The sequence below is a fragment of the Maniola jurtina genome, chromosome 7 (genome assembly GCF_905333055.1).
Source record: "Maniola jurtina chromosome 7, ilManJurt1.1, whole genome shotgun sequence".
NCBI lineage: Eukaryota > Metazoa > Arthropoda > Insecta > Lepidoptera > Nymphalidae > Maniola > Maniola jurtina.
Genome location: NC_060035.1, coordinates 5,094,052 through 5,107,175, shown reverse-complemented (window position 1 = coordinate 5,107,175; position 13,124 = coordinate 5,094,052). Strand labels below are relative to the sequence as shown.

Below are 13,124 nucleotides of genomic sequence, written 5' to 3'. Positions count from 1 at the left end.
TTTTCAAACAACAAATGATGAAATAATTATTATAAACAATTAGTATAAATAATCAGTAATTACCTGTGAAACGTGTATTTACGCGGATTATAACGTCTTGTAACGTCACATTCGCTCACTGAACAAGACACCATGGTGGCAGGACATAGATTTTACGTTTTAATCGTAAAATTATTTAGTAAATGCAAAAAATCACCTCGACTTGGAACAGGCTGTACTCTTACGGCCCGTTACTCACGTAAACAATGACTTATTGGCATCTTGTTTCGCTATCTCGCTTTCGCTCGCGGCAGTGGGTCTTATCTGACTACCTCTCGCTCCAACGCTTTGTCAGTCTTTGAGCGAAGCGAAAATTGGTATGTCTATGGTACCTACTAATTAAATAAAACTAATACACATAATATGTGAAAGTGTGTTTGTTATTGGTTTGCATATTGTTAGTGTGTCCTTCAAACGTGCTTTAAGAGGGGTCTCTCCATCACTCGCTCCATACAAACGTAGTTCCAATTTCATTTGAATATTAAGCAACCAAAGTCCATGAAATTTTGCAGACATATTCTAGAAACTAATATCTATGCCTGTGGTTTTCCAGATTTCTCTTAAAATATTCGGTTTCAAAGTTACGCGGTCTTAAAAATTCACATACAAATCTTTGAGCCCCTGTAATTTTAAAACTTCATATTTTAAGAAAAATCTAAAACACCACAGGCGCAGATATTAGTTTCTAGAATGTGTCTGCAAAATTTCATGGACTTTGGTTGCTTAATATTCAAATGAAATTGGAACTACGATTGTATGGAGTAAGTGACGGAGAGAGCCCTGTTAACAGAGCAATGGATCGAAATAATGTTTTGGAGAGTTAAAGTAACGTAGTAAATGACATAGGCTACTTTTATTCCGCAAAATCAAAGAGTTCCTACGAGATTCTAAAAATCCAAGCGGATGAAAACGCGGGCATCATAATACAACAAGTCTAGATGAATTAAATATAATCACTTAAAGAAAACCCGTTTTTGTAACAGTAACGTAGTAAAATGCAGCACGAACAGGCTCATGACCGTGACATTGACCGCGCCTAACTTGCGTGGCAGACAACCTAGTTTATTTCTTTGATGTTGTTATACTGTTGTTACGTTCTTTTACGTCATGGTGGCAAACTTTTTACAAATAACGATGTATTTAAAATAAATTATTGTTATTTAAATAAAATTACAATAGATTTGAACCGAAAACATTCTATTCGTTTCAGGGCTGATTCATAGGACTAGTTTAGTTTTGGAAATCAGTGAAAACGTCTTTAACCGAGTAAAAATGTATTTGTCGATGAAAATGAAGTCAAATAAGCTAAAATGAAGAAAAAAGCCTGTCTTAGATATAGTATTAGGATTAGGTAAATAGTTATAAGATCACTAACATTAGTTTTAAGGTGTGTGTTATTACTAACAATTATGATCTGGATAATTTATGGTCGAAATAAAGGATTTTTTTTAAATTTACATTTGTGTATTATATTTATTATGTATAGTTTTATTATAAACCGATTATTATCTGTCGCCGAGTGTCTTGCTGATTTTTTTCAGGCGGCAGAATATTTCGAAGCAGTAGTACTGGTAGATTCACTTGACGATGCAAAAGCACGTGTAAAAGTTTATTTGAATAATATATAACTTTTATTCTAACACACTATAACTATAACGCTCCATGCTTTGCACATGTAATACCTAGCACCTGGGAACTATCCCGTCGGCCATTTTATCGATCAGTGAAACCTTTTTTTTTCTCTTTCGTTTGGCTTTACAAAGATTAGCCAATGTCAAGTTTGTAGTTATTTGTTACAAGTTAGTTAAACTATACAAGTATGGACCCCGTCTGTGCCGGCGCCCGCCGACATACGCACGGCACCCCCTTAGAGCGCTTTCCAGTCAGTTTTAACAAAAAAAAAACACTCCAAAAAGGCAGAGCACGCCCGCCAGCTAACACCAACACAGACGAAGTCCAAATGCAATTATTCCTCCTGTGAAACCTTGTATATAAAAGAAGTTCAATATTTTTTTTAAATTAGCTCTTACAATTATCTGCGATTAGCAGAAGTACCTACCATTTTATGTATTTGCATGTACTCAATAGCTGCAGTTCTAGTCAAGCACTGTTGACGTAGCTTACGGTATCTAAGTAGGTAAGTATTTAAGAAGATTTAAAAACAATTTACATGTCTAAAAATATTTTATTCATACAAAAAGTATAAAACAATACTAAATCCAACATGCTTAAATACATTTGGTTTCCGTATACTTAAGCTAGAAATGATGTTTGGGATGAACGTGATGCACGTCGAATTTCACGTCAGCGTGGAAACTGAAACAAAGGAAAATGAAATGTTAAAAATTTATCACACTAATATTATAAAGGCGAAAGTTTGTATGTGTGTGTGTGTGTGTGTGTGTGTGTGTGTGTGTGTGTATATGTTTGTTACTCCTTCACGCTAAAACTACTGGACGGATTGGGCTAAAATTTAGAATGGAGATAGATTATACTCTGGATTAGCCCATAGGCTACTTTTTATCCCGGAATATCAAAGAGTTCCCACGGAATTTTTAAAAAAACTACATCCACGCGAACGAAGTCGCGGGCATCAGCTAGTAGATAATAAAAGAGTCCCGTAGCTATAACAAACAAGTTGGCTAAGGTTTAAAATACGCTTTCGCAATCACTGTTTCCTGCCAATTACAATCCGGGTATCTTTTAAACAAGAGTGAATAGGCATCTTCTAGGTAAGCGGGTCCCACCTTAGGCTCATCACATTTCTACCAGGAATATAGTTTGTATAGAATTAGATGATGCCACATCTTCGTCCGCGTGAATTCAGGTTTTAAAAATCTCGTGGGAATTCTTCATTTTTCTGGATAAAATGTAGTCTATGTAGTAATTTAGCTGGTCATTTATAAATATATCTATGCCCATATCCGGGATGAAAGCTAGCCCTGTACAAAACTTCGTCAAAATTGGTTTAACGGATGAACCGTGAAATGTAACAAACAGACACACAGATGGACAGACAAATAGATTTACTTTTGGATTAATAATTTTAGTAGGGCTATGGTTGATATTTGCTAGGTAGTGCAAATCTCTACATGATAGTATGAAAAAACTTTCAACTTAGCGCGACATCTTTGACTGCATTGTCATTCAGTTGACTTACAATCAGATGAGATCATTAGGTTATCTTATAAAATAGTTAGTATCTTTACCCAGTGTGTTTGTCGGCCTCGTAATGGACATTCCTCTCGGAACCGTCGGGCTGGTGCAGGCTGTAGTGTCCCTTGACAACATCGCCATCACGGGTCTCGTGTTGGGACTTGATGTCTCCTGTGTGATGGTCTTCTACTTTGTACTCGAAGGTGTACTTGGGATGAGTCTGAAAGCAATTATTCACACAACATTTATATAGCTATTGTGCTATCTGCTTCAGGAAGGTTAAAGAGACTTTCGGCAAAGTGTTTCCAGAAGAATTTTAGTTACTTTGGTCACTTTGCTCGATACCTACCTAGTAACAAGTAGGTAAGATGCAGAGCAAAAGATCACACAACCGATCACCCAGCTGCTGGTCTAACCAGGTCGAGTCAATATCCTTCTACTTACAGCTGCAATTAGATAAGTCGAGGGCCAAACAGAGTGGTAGGCTTTATTTACCATTGCTACGAAGGCATTTGACTTCTTTCACGACCTTCAGTTATGAAGTACACCAAGAAAAGACGTTTTAACAATACATACATGGTAGTCAACATGTCCGTGTCCCTCGTGTCCAACATGCACAATTTCAGGTTTGCCATCATGTTTGGAGACGTGCTGCGAAGAGTAAGCTGGTGCGTGATCGTGCGCGACAACCACGGCGATGAGGGCAGCCAAACACAACACCTGAAAAACAATTGAATGAACATTTGGTTCTCTTAAAAACCTACCTTTTTTATTTGTAGGTATATAAATTAGCCCTTGACTGCACTCTCACTTGGTGGTAAGTGATGATGCAGTCAAAGATGGAAGCGGGCTAACCTGGTAGGGGTATGGAAGTTTTTATTACACCCACCCCCTTTAGTTTTTACACGGCATCGTACCGGAACGGCCGTACGGCTTTGCCGATAGGGTGGTAACTAGCCACGGCCGAATTCAGACATTTGCCCAGACAAATCTTATACTAGGTACCCCCAATATTACCACTTTTAGCAAAAACTATATTTAGCTTGACGAAGCTTTTATATCTTATGCTACTCTGTAAAAATGTGAATAGTTATCTAATGTTATCTTTGTCACTTTTATGGTCGATCTGAATTTCAAATTATGTTTTTTTTTTTGCTTTTGTTGATACCTATCTTTCTGTCACAGTATTTGTGGTTTCTGGTATGGGTTAGTCAAAAGTTCAGTCGCTTCAAAATTAACAGAATATATAAAAATGTTTCAGATTAAAAGTATTATTGAAAGTTCGTAATATAACTCTCCTATGTTTGCGTTAAAAAAACGCTTTGTACAAGAAAACAATTAAAAAACTTGGAAACAAAAAAACAATAAAGCTTTGTTCAAGTTAAAAAAATCCATAAAAAAGCACTTCCAAACTTCTTGATAACACGATCTTAACACTTGTCACTATTTCAAAATCAAAAATAATTTATAAAACCTTTATATACCTTGGAGTACATTTTGAATTAGTTGTTTGTTTAGGATACTAAATTCAGGTATGAACTGATAAGTTTCAGATAAAAATCTCGTCTTTTATATCGATAACAAGTGTTACTAACCAAGGTAATATTGATTTCTCTCTAATATTAACTAGTTGTTAAAATTATTATTTGCCGACTACTATAATACTTCGTTTACAATTGTTTTGCAAAAAACGTAAGCCTATCAGTTGAACTCAATATAATACTGACACCTGATTAAAAATAAGAATTATTACGCAAGTTATTGCGTCCTGGAATGTAGATAGAATGGAATGTATTTCAATACTTACAATGGTATAATTAACATTACTAATGACTTATTTCCCCTTTCTTACTCTTTCAGCTCTACTAATTACCTACTGCAATATTTAAATTATGATTATGATACATCTTGATAAAAGATTAGAGGAAATCTTGTTTCTGGAATTAAGACATATTATCACTATGAGTGTGAGCAATATGCTTGCTGAAACTGAAAGTATGGTGATGCTAACTGCAATCTTCAAGCAACAGATCGTTATGACTTATGAGTAAAAAAAAAATTCACAAGAAAAATAAATTTTTTGAAGTTTTTGAAGTCGGTTTTATTTTTCTTGTAAACATTTTTTATTTCACACTTTTTAGTGGCCCCACTGTACTATAATATGCTATGCCCAGTTAAACCCCTACTGTTTACTAAGCTATTACACTGATCGCGAGCAATTTGCTCTTATCCATTGAGGAGTTCTGTTCTCCATCTCCGAAGGATCTTCACGAAAATATGGGACCACCTGCACAGTATATCCTTTTAAACAAAAAAAAATTCTAAATCGGTCCAGGGGTCTTTGAGTAATCGGGGAACATACATAAAAAAAAAGATTCCGACGAATTGAGGACCTCCTCTTTTTTTCGAAGTCGGTTAAAAAAGAGGCCTATAGTACCTTTTGTTTTTCTTTTTAAAATTATGTATGTTTACGAGCTGAAACTGAAATGTAAGCTAAAATCAAATGCTCACTAGCAATAAAAGCCAAAGTCAGCTCTGACAACCCACTTCCACTTCGCTTGTACTATAATGACACTTGCAGCAAGTGAATTTCTGCACGTTTTTACATTGGAAAGTAAGTTCCGCAATTTTACTTCAGCAAGTTAAATTGCTAGTGGCAGCGGCCTCAAAGTTCATCGTAAGAGGGTAATTATTGCATGTGCCTCTAGTCATACTAATGAGTGCACTAATATTTAGTTATTTGAACTTAATATTATGATAGAAAATAATTATTTTAGTAGGTGAAACTTCTTCAATGGCTAGTATGTAAAATTAACCTCATATAAAAAATATAAAATGAACCTAATATAATTTACCGCAGAAACCTTACTCGGTTATGCGTTATGCCCGTAGAAACTGATTTCGATTATTTAATAATAATCATGTAATTAAAGTTCCCGTGAAGATCTATAATAAAAACACTGAACGGGCACTCCCTAATACTTAGATTTTTAAAATTAACCTAGTAAAAACATAATAAAAAATAATATGATTCAATGATTTCCATTACAAATATAAATAATTATAATAGCTGTTTCCGTTATTTCGGTAACCTCTATCTTGAAGGATCAGGAAAACATAATTTCAGTAACTCAAACAGCAACTCAAACTTCAGCATACTCTACAGCACACGTCGATCATTCTTCATTGTACTATTTTGGTGTCAGGAGGTAATAATAATGATATCAACTGATATCAATCATGTCAGTTGTACAAAATACGGTCTTTACAAATCTTGTGAACAGAGAAATTATAATGTTAAATTACTAGGAAGCTAGAATTTCAGGAACACTTTTGGAAAATTGTGGTAAGTTATTTGTTACATAGTTTGTAGATTTATTTTAGTGACATTATTTGTTTTTCGGTCCATTGTTTAACCCCGACCCAGAAAGAGGGGTGTTATAAGTTTGACTTGTGTATTTGTGTATCTGTCTGTGGCATCGCAGCTCCTATACGAATGAACCGATTTAATTTAGTTTGTTTTTGTTTGAAAGGTGGCTTGATCAAGAATGTTTTTAGCTATAATCGAATAAAATCGGTTCAGCTGTTTGAAAGTTATCAGCTCTTTTCTAGTTTTCTTATAGAGGTTTTTGTGGCGGGGTTTTTTAAATTTTGAGTTATAATATAATATTCATAGGTATATAGATTATATGTAGAATCTAAAAATATACTTTTTTAAATTCGTTTTCGTTTAAAGCTATAGGTTTCAAATATTTTAGGCTGATTCATTCTTCTGAACTTACACGCCCACTTTGCATAATAATAATTATAACAAATTATTTGGAGCTGACAATAGTTAATACCTAACTTTATAATCTAAAAATCTAGTATTATTATACTATTTTGTAAAAGTTCATTTCATAATAAAAAAATATAGTTCAGGGCTCAATATCTACTCGTAAAAAATAATGATTCACTGCGAGGTCGCTTTCCATCGCAATCAAAACAGATCTAAATAATATCTAATAGGTATATCCATCCATACTATATGTATATATTACTACAACATGTATTAAAAAACCAGCCAAGTGCGAGTCAGACACGTCTATGGTCTCATGGGTTTCAATGAAGGTTGGTTAAGATTAGAAAAAAAGATGTATATAAGTAGTAGGTAAAATTCATCTAAACTGTAATTAGGTACCCAAGCAAAAAAACCGGCCGAGTGCGAGTCAGACTCGCGCACCGAGGAGTCCGTACTCGAGTATTTTATTCGCCATTTTGCTTCAACACTGTTTTAGAATGTAGGTAGGAATGTAGGTAGTAAAGTCTCATATGGTACCCCACTTGTTATAGTTAACTTAAACAACTGAAAACACTAATAATATTATTTTTTCATGAACACATTTTTTTGCGATGTAACCAATATTTCACGGTTTTCGGATTTTTTCCTTTATATTACTTGTGCTATAAGACCTACCTACCTGCCAAATTTCATGAGTCAATACGAAGTACTCTATAGGTTTTCTTGACTGACATGACAGACGGATAGACGGACAGTCAGACAGACAAGTTCCGTTTTTCCTTTTTTCCCTAAAAATTACGTCGATCCATAAAACGTTCAGTAAAAAATTACAAATAATAATTATTGAGATTAATAGGTACTTGTTTGAGATTGCTCTACAAAAGTGAATGATTTTTTTTCAATCTTTTAAAAAAAAATCAATTTTTAAAATCCAAACCTTATATCAAAAAATGTATGTACCTACCTATGTCCTTTATATACTTAGAAACTATCAAACCGATGTACCCCAAACAGGTTTTATTAAAAAGACAATAACGCGAAGATAGTTTTAGACTCAAAAAAAGCATTAGGCACTTTCTTTCTTTATCGTCGTAGCACATGCCGGGTATCCGCTAGTAATTTATAATTTTGAGATAATAGTAGATTATTATCGTTATAATACCCAATATACATACCTAAATGTACCGCAATATAAAAACCAAGTCTGCTCTACAACTACAAGATTAAATGCAAACAAAAGGACATCTGTGTTAAATCTGAATACTAATATCTACCTATTGAATTTTGCATGTTGTACAAGTTTTAGAAATCTCAAATTGACGGGGTGTTTTATGCGGCAGTAAATGCCACAATCTCCATGTACTAATATGTAAATGAGAAGATAATAAATTAGAGCAGCTACGATACGGTCTACATTTACAATTTTGTATTTAAAATAGTTTAAAGATTAATATGATTTTTAGACCATAAAATGCCGTGAACCATGAAAAAGTTACTTAACTTTAAAAAATAAAATATTTTGTCGGATACAATATGTCGATATTAAGTTTTATGTACATCAAAAAAATTTAGAACGCCTTATTAAACTAAATAATTAATTACACTTCATCATCATCAACATAAACCACCCATCGCCGCACCAGCTCACTACTAAGGACGAGTCTCCTCTCAAAATAAGAAGGGTCATAGCCTACCACGCTGATCAAGTGCGGATTGGTAGACTTTACACACCTTTGTGAACATTACGGTAAACTGTCAGGCATGCAGGTTTACACACGATGTTTTCCTTCCCTTTAAAGCAAGTGCTATTTAAATGCTTAAAACGCACTTAACTCCGAAAAATGAGAGGTGCGTGACCGGAATCGAGCCCCAGACACCCGACTGGAAGGTCGATATCTTAACTACTAAGTCTCAACCACTAGGATATCACCAGGACAACGATAAGTCGAGAAAACCTGATCATAAAAAAGTACTGGAATATCAAGAGGCCTAAATTTTTAGCATTTTGATCTAGGGTACACTGACAACCTTCACATTGGTTACGTAAATTACGTCACACGGAGTGTCGTGCACTGGTTACAAATTTGACGCCCCAAGCGGTAACAGATTGATTCAATTCTTTCTCGTAACGTCTCCGGTATATATTGAGGTATACACCATTGCTAAGTCATCAGTTTCACTGCGGAAGTCTTAGAAGAAAGAGCAACATGCTAGCTAAAGTGAGATTAAAATGGATAGTGAAGCAGTTTTCACATACAACAATATAATCATAATCTAATCTTAGTGTTATTCTTTTCAGATTGCGATTTGTGCCATCGCAGTGACGGCCTGCTACGGTCAAGAATACGTTTACAAATATAAGCCTGTGCAACGTGAACAGATCCAGGAATATAAATATCCAAGTGTGCAAAGTGCCTACAATATTCGAAAACTGGAACCAGCGCCTATACGAGAAGAGGAGGAAGTCCAAGGGCAACGAGTGTCTTTGCCCGTGGCCGCTAAACATGAACCAGCGGTATCATCACAAAGCATTCAACATTACCAGTTGGCAAATGAAGAACTTCAGTCACAGGAAGCTAATGGCAACTATAACGAACAACCTGTTGCTTATAAACAGTATTATCCGAGCCAGGAACATAACATAAGATTCCAGCAGTCTCAGCACGATAGCAACAACATTCAAGCTTTGCATTACCCTGCAGTCTCACACGAAGCTCCTTCAGCCCAGGTCCCATCACACGAAGAAGCTCAATACATCCGTGTTCCATCTCAACACTACCAGTATCAAGAATCTGAGCAGGCAGCACCAGCTCACCATGAGGTTGATTCTCATTCTCACGACGAGCCTATTGACTATTACGTAAGTTATATACTTATTCTGATTTAAATCGCTAACTTGTTTACGGATGTCCGGACCTTACTTAACTTTCTATTGATTTATTCAAATCACACCTAATCCATTACTTGATCTAGCAATTGTGGAATGATATTGTTATGTAAAGCCATCGATGTATACGTAAAGCTTATTACAAAATGGTTCTCATTTCAGGCCTATCCCAAATACCAATATGAATACAAAGTTGAGGACCCTCACACCGGAGACAATAAGTACCAGCATGAGGTCCGTGATGGTGACAGTGTGAAGGGAGTGTATTCTCTCCATGAACCAGATGGTTCCATAAGGACTGTGGAATATGTTTCTGACAAACACCATGGGTAATTTAATGTTATTTACATCTAAGTATACTGAAAGTAAACAAATACCTGCCTAGACATGTTAAGTTCATATTACATACATACATAGTACATATATGATAACTTGTACTCAATGATGAGTAAGACAGAAGATAAAAATGTAGGAGAGTAAAGGAGAACCTCTTCATCGTGATCAACCCATCGCCAGCCCGCTGCTGAGCACTCTCAGATTGGGAAGGGCTTAGGCCATATTCTATCCAGTGCAGATTGGCAGACTTCACACAAATTTGAGAATATCATGGAGAACTCTCAGGCTTGCAGGTTCCCTCACCATGTTTTCCTTTACCGTTGCAGCAAATGATATATAATTGTCTAAAAGTCACTCTACAAATGTGAACCAAGTGTCCTACTTTTATGTCTTCTTTTTAGATCCGGATACTATTATCATAACTACTTCTTTTTTACCTAATATACTCGTATATTACTAGATGATGCCCGCGACTTTGTCCGCGTGGATTTATATGACTTATAATCCGATGGGAACTATTTCATTTCCGGGATAAAAAGTAGCCTATGTCCGTCCCTAGGATATAAGCTAACTCTGTACCGAATTCCATCAAAATCTGTCAATCTGTCGGGCCGTGAAAAGCTAGCAGACAGACAAACAGACACACTTTCATTTATAATTAGTATGAATTTTCATTGATAATAGTAAAATTACCATACCTATATATCTACTTATCTAATATTTTTCTCATAATAATATAATATTATTTATTTTAGGTTTAATGCCATCGTGAAGCACTCAGCACCTGGTCAACACGTACACATTAACAGCCATCATGAAAATTAATTTTAATTTGATAACTTATACTTTAGTTAAGACTGATTGTGCTTAAATTATTATTATAACATTGTTGCTCTAATTATTATTATTATTGTTTGTTACTAAATGTGTAAATAAATATTATGCTGATTTATAATTTGCTCCTTCTTTTATTTAACACTATTTAAAAATACGACATAAATAATCCATCATCTTTATATCCATGTACAAATTTTTATTTTAGGTGATTATGAATGAAACGATGTTATATATTATAAAAAAAATATTGTCATTAATTTATTTGAAGCCAATATACTTAATTAATATGCAGTAATTAATACTGCAGTACTAGCTGATGCTTCTTTACTTTCTCCGGTAATATTTTTTTACTGCCGATCATTAATTATTTTACGATCATCCGGTATAATAAAGTTTACAAAATGATACGCTTCAAGCAAATTCTCATTTGAATCAATTAAACTCAATAAAATTTTGTCGACACGTTCTGGTTCTTGTTTAATAATAATATTTATTTATTTATGAAAAATATTGACAGCATTTACAATAATTCAGGTGTAATCATAAACTCGTAACTTAAGTTTTGATATACCTATGTGACTTTGGTTTTCAGATTTCTATAAGAGAGTGTAAAAAAGTTTTAGGGACACACTGGTTTTAAGATTTAAATAAAAACTGTATAGAGCGAGTGATGATTTTAAAAATAAACGAAAAAATCATTTTTTTCATTTGTGGAAATTGTAACATAATAAAAAAATTGTTATCGTTTTCGATTAAAACCAGTGATGCAATATAAGTTACTTACATACATTAAAAAGAAACAAAAAAATCTACATATTTGTAACAGTTTACGGATTTCTTTATGGAAGATGAGAAGAATTTAAAATAAAGACGCAAAAAACCTAAATTGAAACATTGAAAGTTATTACATTAGATATTTTTATAGTTTTCAAATAAAAAGCTTCAAATAAAAAGTTTGTATATGAGTCGTTAATTAGCTATGACTAACAATCTCGGTTGCATAAGCTTCATTATAACCCAGCTTAAGTTCGAAAGTAATCAGATCAATTTTATGTAATAACACATAGGCTTCTAGGCTTGGCTAATATACCTATTAATGTGAATAATAATTATGAATACTTATAATGACTTTGTCTTTACTTTGTCTTTGTGTTTGACTTAGTTAATGAGTAAGGAAACGAAGTAAAAATGGGATGTCATTTTCTAGTGAAATACGAAATATATAGGAAATTCGTTTATTTATTTGCACATAGAAGTAGATCGCTACTTGAACACTAGACTAGACATTTATTAATCGTTACATTAAAGGAGAAGGAACAAAAGGACATAGCAAGTCAAAAGCTTTCAGCTCTTTGTGAGTAAGAGAACTACTTTTGGTATTGATGCTATGTGTATATGAACTATTTTAGAGGATTGGTTATAATTTTAATGATGAGCTAGAACATAGTGGGGTTGATGTTGAGGTGCTGGTTGGACGTGCTGTGCGTGTCCAGAACGTTCAACATGGGCGTTGAAGCTGAAACAAAATAACGATATCTTTAATAATAACAAAAAAATCAGTCAAGTGCGAGTCGGATTCGCACACGAAGGTTTCCGTCCCATCGTACAAGAGGTAACACTTATAATTTTTTTAAATTTTCATGGCAGCAGTTTTCTAATTTTTAGGGTTCCGTACCTCAAAAGGAAAAAGGGAACCCTTATAGGATCACTTTGTTGTCTGTCTGTCTGTCCGTCCGTGCGTCGTGTCTGTCAAGAAGTATAGGGTACTTCCCGTTGACCTAGAATCATGAAATTTGGCAGGTAGGTAGATCTTATTATTATTTGTGGCAATAGGAATGCACATTCTGTGATAGTTTCAATTCTCTACCTATTACACTGCTACCGCTGACAGACAGACAGACGGACGGACGGATAGCGGAGGCTTATTAATTGGATCCCGTTGGCACCCTTTGGATACGGAACCCTACAAACAGGTTTATATCATATTTTGTCGACTCGTTATGGTTCTTGTTTAATTATAATATTTATTTACATTTAAGAAAAATATTTATAGCGTTTACAATAATTCAGGTGTAATCATAAACTTGT

The 13,124-nt window shown here is 34.3% G+C and overlaps 2 protein-coding genes across 2 annotated transcripts; one reads left to right on the top strand and one right to left on the bottom strand.

Annotated features, from left to right (window-relative positions):
• Positions 1-2,297: 2,297 nt before the first annotated feature.
• Positions 2,298-4,721, bottom strand: LOC123867055 (cuticle protein 19-like). Its single transcript, XM_045908892.1, has 4 exons — positions 4,680-4,721; positions 3,772-3,915; positions 3,249-3,415; positions 2,298-2,355 (listed from the first exon to the last, which is right to left on the bottom strand). The coding sequence occupies exons 1-4, from the start codon at positions 4,689-4,691 to the stop codon at positions 2,298-2,300; spliced, it is 381 nt and encodes a 126-aa protein (XP_045764848.1). The 5' UTR covers positions 4,692-4,721.
• A 4,420-nt stretch (positions 4,722-9,141) lies between these two features.
• Positions 9,142-11,140, top strand: LOC123867056 (drebrin-like protein; the record flags this gene model as incomplete). The annotated part of the gene is made up of 4 exons (XM_045908894.1): positions 9,142-9,195; positions 9,276-9,836; positions 10,026-10,192; positions 10,955-11,140. Coding segments are annotated over 4 exons (852 nt in total), but the record flags the coding sequence as incomplete, so codon positions are not given.
• Between the last annotated feature and the right edge of the window lie 1,984 nt (positions 11,141-13,124).

Bases quoted from the DNA above. Each gene is read 5' to 3' on its own strand.
- LOC123867055 (XM_045908892.1), bottom strand. The intron at 3,416-3,771 runs GTATGTATTGTT...AATTGCTTTCAG, and splicing joins ACGGACATGTTGACTACCAT to ACTCATCCCAAGTACACCTT. The intron at 2,356-3,248 runs GTAAAGATACTA...CCTTTGTTTCAG, and splicing joins GAGGCCGACAAACACACTGG to TTTCCACGCTGACGTGAAAT.